At 47.1% G+C, this 7,021-nt stretch overlaps 1 protein-coding gene across 2 annotated transcripts; it reads left to right on the top strand.

Moving 5' to 3' along the window:
- Window positions 1-3,505, top strand: Tmem177 (transmembrane protein 177). Of its 2 annotated transcripts, none has more exons than XM_021162716.2 (2): window positions 1-69; window positions 2,060-3,505. In XM_021162716.2, exon 2 carries the CDS (start codon window positions 2,268-2,270, stop codon window positions 3,201-3,203), a length of 936 nt encoding a protein of 311 aa, XP_021018375.1. In that variant the 5' UTR covers window positions 1-69; window positions 2,060-2,267; the 3' UTR covers window positions 3,204-3,505. The 2 variants fall into 2 exon arrangements, with proteins under 2 accessions (XP_021018375.1, XP_021018384.1); XM_021162725.2 differs by lacking the exon at window positions 1-69 and adding an exon at window positions 76-248.
- The last annotated feature ends 3,516 nt before the right edge of the window (window positions 3,506-7,021 follow it).

Genomic DNA, 7,021 nt, shown 5'->3' with positions numbered 1-7,021 from the left:
CCCAGACCGGCGTGCTTTGCGCCTGCCCAGTCCGGCGCGGGAGCGGCGTGTTCCAAGGTTGCTACCGAGGTAAGCTCTCCTCTTGGCTGTGAGTTCTCCTATGTCCAGCTTCCGGGTTCAGTCGTGTTCCGGTTGTTGGAAGCAGCCCGGTGTGTGTCAGGGCAGAATCACATTGAGAACTCTTCTAAAGCCAGAGCCTACACCTGCTTCTAGGCCAACTGCGAGACTCAGAGGCCGACCCGGGAGAGGTTGGTTTTTTTTGTTGTTGTTGTTCCCTTCCAAGGACCCTGTCTTTTCTAGCCTCAGTTTCCTCTTGGAAAGAATGAGTTAAATGAGTGATACAGAACCCTACGTTTTGTTTACAGTAGTACATTGCTAATCAAACGCTTCGCGGAGATAGGAATAAAGTGAAATTTCATCCAAAGAGAAATAACAGTCATAATTAGTGACATAATCACAGACGAAATAAGGTGCCCAGAATATTCAAAAGTGCGCCTGTGAGACTTTGTCTCAAAGAAAAAACCACCACCAATTAACTTTAAAAACAATATTAACTTTGCTAATGAGTGAGGTGGATGGTCTGTTTGGTCTGTTTGTGTATATATAATAGATAACATTTTTAAAGTGAACAGCTTGCTATGAATCTCTAACGGCCCGTGATCAAATACTGAACCTCTGCTATCAGTGGCTAGCCTGCCAAGAAAAGTGTCACATGACGAATGACCTGAACAACAGGAGTTTATTTTTTCTTAGTTCCAGAGCTGGAGGTCCAAGACTCAGGTGTGGCCAAGCTAGGCTCCCTGGGCATTTCTGCAAGGCTAACAAATGGCCATCTTTCCCCTCGATCTTCATGTGGTATTTTTTCTGAATGTGTCCAGATCTGAGCTCGAAAGCAGTGAGAGTTGAGTATTGCCATCCCAAGAACCTTCCGTTTCTATTTCAATGATAGACCGAAGCTCCAAATACAGCCACCTCGTAAGATAATGGAAATGTGGCTCAACCATGGGAGCTTGGTGGAAGTAGGGACACCACTAGTCCAGCATGTGACACTGCCACTTGGGGTTTTGGCCAATAAACCTGTCCAGCTGCATCCCTTTTCACAGCTGGAAATAAACTGTTGTGGTATGGGCTCTGAAGTAAGGATGATTTTTTTTTTCTTAGACTGACTGAATCCAGTGAATTCTCTGTGTCCTCAGACTCTATATTTGGTGATACCACCAGCTACATATCAAAAAATGTTTTGGAAGGAAAATTTGTATCTGTACTGAACATGGCTTTATTTTCTGGCCTTTAATTCCTAAGCAGTATAGCATCACAAATTACAAATGTAGTGTTTGCATTGTAATAGGTACTGTAATAACAAATACTAAGCCTTTTTGTAAGAAATGAGCATGTGAGGATCTTGGAATGTTTGTATCTTGAATCTAATCCTCTAAGGATATGCACATATAGTATTTATGTATAAATGTGTGCGTTTAAATATTCCCTGTGTTTATTAGTGTTACATGTATTTCCTAGTACAGTTGGCTGTCTGTGTCCATGCATTTTCAATCAGCCAAGAACTGAAAATATGCAAGCAAAACTGTGTCTGCTGAGCAGGCAGACATTTTAGTCGTAGTCTAGCTCTATATGTAGTATTATGTTATAGTGGGTATTATAAGTAGTATGGAGATAACTTAAAGTATGTGAGAGGTGGACATATATATATATGTATATATATATATATATGAGAGCTCATATGCAAATGCTATGCTATTTATATAAAGCAACTGATGGTCTTTGATTTTTGGTATCTGTGGGGATCCTGGAAGTAAACCCTGTAGCCACTGAGGGACAGCTGTATACGCAGTGCTCTCAGAACTGTGTCTAGCATACAGTAGGTGATTAAACATGTGAATCCTAAGTCAGAGAGTCACTCCAGGATGAGTGGTGGTTGGAGAGAGGTTGTCGAATACTTAATGCTGTGTCTAGCCATTGCAATAAGTAATTACAGCCATTGCCAGAGGATGTCCACCACTGCGAGACACTGAAATGTCCTCTCTGTATTTACCCATCACAGTTGCTATACACCTGGCTGCCAGATGGGAGAACTGATTCTGTGAAGCCTGAGGTGTCGGACTCTGGATGGAACCCATACTCTCAGCCACAATGCAGTGTCACTTCAGTTAAGAACATTGTGGCCCCGGAGGCTGTGTAGCCCACAACCTGACAGAACCATCGGCTGACTTCTCTTATTCTTGGCCAGTCTATCAGCAGAGGCAGTACTCATGGCTGGTCCTCTGTGGAGGGCTGCAGCCTTTATACAGAGACACAGAACAAGCCTATTGGTGGGCTCCTGTGCAGGCCTGTTTGGGGTTCAAATCTCATTTCACCTCTTCCCAGATCCCATAGTCCAGTGGCTCTACCAGTACTGGCCTCAGGGTCAGCCAGCTCCTCTTTCCCCTCATCTGTGGAGCCTCTTCCAAGAGGTGCTAAAGGACATAGGTATCCCTTCGGGTCACTGCTACAAGCCTTTTACCGCCTTCACTTTTCAGCCTGTGAGTGCTGGCTTCCCACGGTTGCCTGCTGGAGCTGTGGTGGGAATCCCTGCCATCTTCCTGGGTGGCCCTGTGACCAACATTGAACACTCTGTGATCATACATGGACAAAGAGTGGATTGGCAAAGCCCAGCAGGCACCAGGCTGAGAGATGCCCTGACCCTGTCTCATAATGCCCAGAAGTTTGCCTTGGCCAAGGAGGTGGTATACCTGGAGAGTGGTGTGGCTGCCCTACAGACCCTGCCAGCCCCAGCTTGCCTAGCAGGAACATGGGCAATAAGTGTGGGTGCCAAGCATGCCCTGGGGCTCTACGGAGGTCCCATGAGCTTGCGAACTGCCTTCAACTTGGTGGCAATAGTGGTAGGCTATGTAGCCTATACCTTTTCCAAAGACTCCCTCACTCTTGCCCTGGAAGGCTGGCTGGACCGCCGCACGGCCTCTCTGTCTGCAGCCTATGTCCAGGGTGGAGTGGAATTCTATGAGAAGATTCTGTCAGGAAACTTAGCCCTACGCAGTCTTTTGGGCAGACAAGGAGAAAAGCTGTACACACCAAGTGGAAACATTGTCCCCAGACACTGGTTTCGCATCAACCATTTGCCCTACACCACCCGCCGGGACTCTCTACAACAGATGTGGAGGGCGACAGTCAGCCCAGGCCGCTTCTGAGAATCCAGGCAACAGGGCAGTCCTGGCTCGCATAGGCACTGCCTCGTGATGAACTTGAGATGAATCTCTTAGTGTGGTTGCACCCACAGCCCAGGGTCAGAAGAGTGACTGTCTTTGGAGTTAAACAACTCAACTCTGTCCTCGCCATGAATAGACTTTGGCTGAGCATGAGTCCCTATATGAATCTTGAGTCTTGTTTACCTCAACTATGAAGTGGGGAGGACTGATTGTAGGGTGGTATGAGATTGTGAGCCCAAGGGCCTGGTAGAAAGCAGCATAAATAAACAGGGCTTTCTTCCCTAGTGGTCTCTGAATTCCAGTGGACTGTGGAAGTCAAACCATGAGTCACCACCAGACATGTTTCTGATATATCCACCCTTTCTTTCTTGCAGTGGAGAACTGCCCTAATCTACCAGATAGCATATAGCTAATTTATCCCTTGCCTTAATCCTTGGACAAGAGACCCTAGCAGGACAAGGTGAGGAGACTTGTGATCACAGAGTTAGGCCTAACTTGGCCATTCACATCATCTTCTCCTTGGAAATTATCTCTTCCCTGGGCAGTCTTGAAGGATACCAGCCTGGGTCCAGTGTAACTCAGAGGAAAGGCCACACCGTAGGAAGGGTACTCTGGTGGCTGTGGTAGGCTGAAGAGTGGCAGGGTGGGATAACCAGTGGCTTCTACTCAGACTTTGTATGTGGTTTAGAGCTGAGTGCACTGCCAGCCATGGGTCCTTCCCCTGGGCATGGCAGGCTGAGCTCTTGAGGACAAGGGACTCTAGAGCAGAATACAGTATGGGCCTGATACATGGATGGTGTTCTAGCTTTCTCTTCTGTAGATGTAATAAAAAATACTCTGACCAGAAGCAACTCTAGTAGGAGAGGATTACACTTCCAGATCACACCCAGTCCATCTTGGAGGGAAGTCAGAACTGGAACTCAAGTCAGCCCTGGTGTCAGGAACGATGGGAGAATGCTGCCTTCTGGTAACTCTAACTCCCAGGCTCTGCTCAGCTAGCTTTTTATACAACCCAATACTACCTGCCTATGGATGCTACTATCCATCCATCAATAGTGAAGATAATCTCCCACAGACACACGGAGACCAGTCTTCAGTTGAGGCTTTCCCTTCTCAGGACTGTAGGCTTTGTCAAGTTGACAAATCTAACCAGGACAGATGGATAAAGTAGTTACTGGATGGATGGCTCTCCATCCAGGCTGACAACACTCTACAGACTCTGGGGCATCCCTCAGTTGCTGCTGTTGCTGTATGCTGCTAGCTACAGGGCCAAAAGTCCACATCAACACCCAGATGGAAAAGTCTGGACACCATGGGCTCCATCTTCTTGGCCCTTAACACTCTTAACACTACACTATCTACTCTTAATCTTGCCAGGAACCAAGATGGTGGCATCAGGCCTCTCAATTTATCAAGTGCTAGGGTTTAAATATGGAAGCTGTGTCCCCATTGTGGCAGTGTTAAAAGTAGGGAAACCTTTGAGAGGGGGCGCCCAGTGGGAGGTGATGAGGCCCTTTGGGGTATCATCTTCAGGAAGGATTTGTGTTGGTCTTGCACAGTGAGCTCTGGCAGGCACAAGTAACTAAGGCTTTGGTTTGCTTTAGTTTTTGAGATGAGGTCTCCCTGGGTTGCCCTTGCCAGCTCAGCCTTCTGAGTAGCTGTTGCTGCAGATGAACCACCACACCAAGCACAGTTGTTAGACTAAGAGCAAGACCAGCGCAGCGTCCACACTGTGGTACACATCTGGAATTGCAGCATTTTGGAGGTTTGGGCAGGAGGATTACTAGTTTGAGGCCAGCCTGTCTTAGAATAATAAACATGGCATGGTGCCTCAAACCTATGAACCCCAACACTTGGTAGGTTGAAGTGGTTAGAGGTTAACATGGGTTACGTAGTGGTGAATTCCAGGCAAGACTGAGCTAGGCCAAAACCCTATCCAAAGAGCAAGTCCTTCCCCCATGGCTTCCTGATATTGTACCTTCTTCCATGACACCTTGTTCAAGGTGTCACCAGAGATGAGCATGAAGAAGCAGGTGATATTTTCCTGAACCTCCAGAATAATGAGCTAAATAAACCTCTTAAAAAAAAAAAAAAGATCCAGCCTTAAGTTTCTTCTTATAACAGCTGAAAACACCAATACAGGAAGCTAGCCCTGGGTAGAGGAGGAAACTAGTCCCTGAAATAGCTGCTTATTTCTCTCTCCTGCTCCTGGTCGAAATCTTCATTTCCACTCAGAATTTCCCATGTGTTTACATGCTCCCTGCTCCCCTCCCTCAGGTAATGTTCTCTCTCTCTCCCTCCCTCCCTCTCTCTTTCTGTGCATGCGTGCTTGTGTGTGACCATATTCAAAGGGGCCTGAACTTTACCCTCAAGGTGACAGATTCTGGCTTCCCAGCTTCTGGCCCTGCATTCATGGGGTGTGGCCAACCTTTTGTCTGGAAGCCATGAAAGTCTCTTCAAACCTGCAGTGGGAGCAGATTTCCCTGGCAGCTGTAGCTGCCTAGATCCATCCGTCACCATATTCATACAAAGCTGTGCATGGGCACGGTGACAGTGCCCCCTGAAGCAGCTTCCTACAGTGGGGACGGTGGCTCTGAAACTCCCTCTCCACAAGCCCAGGAAACCTTCCAGAGAACTCTGCTATCTCTGTACTCTCTGGTGTCACAAGGACTTTTTGGAGCTGGGAGATAGCTCAGTCACTAAAGTGTTTGCTTTGTAAGCTGAGGACTGAAGTTTGATCTGCAAAACCCACATTTACAAAAAAAAAAAAAAAAAAAGGCCAGGGTTCTAATTGGGGAGTCAGGGACAAGTGGATTCCTGAGGCTCGTTGACCAAGCACCCTAGCCTGTTTAGTGATTTTCTAGGTAAATTGAAAGACAGTTTCTCAAAAAAGCATGATTAAAGATAAAATTGGGTTAAAGTCACTTGCCACCAAACCTGACAGCCTGACACACATACCTGACAGAACCAACTCACACAGCTGTCTTTTGACCTCGCCCGTGTAATGACACACACTCACATACACACACACACAAATAAGTAAGTAAGTAGGTAAGTGAATAAAATGTAATTTAGAAGCTTTTTAAAAGATGGTAGCAGGGCTGGAGAGATGTCTCAGTGATTAAAATCACTTGCTGCTTTTCTAGAGGATCCAAGTTCAGCTTCCAGCATTCGCAATGGTCTGCTCATAACCACCAATCACTCTGGCTCCAAGGGATTCAACACCTTTTGACTTCCTTGGGCACCCACATACTTGTAGCATATATAGAAGCAAAAATTAAAAATATATGTAGTGACTAAAGAAGATGTGCCCCACCCCATACAAACCTCCCACCTCTCCTGTCTCTTCCCCCTTGGTCATTCATAGGCCCTCAACCTCATGTTCTCCTGCCTGGTTGTCTAATCTCAAGGGACCTCAGCTAACACTGTTGCTCCCTCATCCAGGCAGACATATGAGCTCCTAGGGCCTCACTCCTGCCCTCAAGTGGCTCTCAGTTCTACACTCACACCTCAATGATCGCTCATGAGACCTGAACATAGGAGATGCGTGAAGGAGCACAGGAGAAAGGGTCTAATTCAGCTTGGATTGAAAGTACAGAGAGGACTTCTGAGAAGACATGCCCTGCTCCCTAAATCCGAAGGATTGACCCACATAAGAATTGTCAGTGTCCGCCGGGCGTGGTGGCGCACGCCTTTAATCCCAGCACTGGGGAGGCAGAGGCAGGCGGATTTCTGAGTTCCAGGCCAGCCTGGTCTACAAAGTGAGTGCCAGGACAGCCAGGGCTACACAGAGAAACCCT

Source organism: Mus caroli, chromosome 1, assembly GCF_900094665.2.
Source record: "Mus caroli chromosome 1, CAROLI_EIJ_v1.1, whole genome shotgun sequence".
NCBI lineage: Eukaryota > Metazoa > Chordata > Mammalia > Rodentia > Muridae > Mus > Mus caroli.
Note: the sequence above shows the minus strand (reverse complement) of the source record. Positions and strands in the feature narration are given on the sequence as shown.

Bases quoted from the DNA above. Each gene is read 5' to 3' on its own strand.
- Tmem177 (XM_021162716.2), top strand. From the start codon at position 2,268: ATGGCTGGTCCTCTGTGGAGGGCTGCAGCCTTTATACAGAGACACAGA.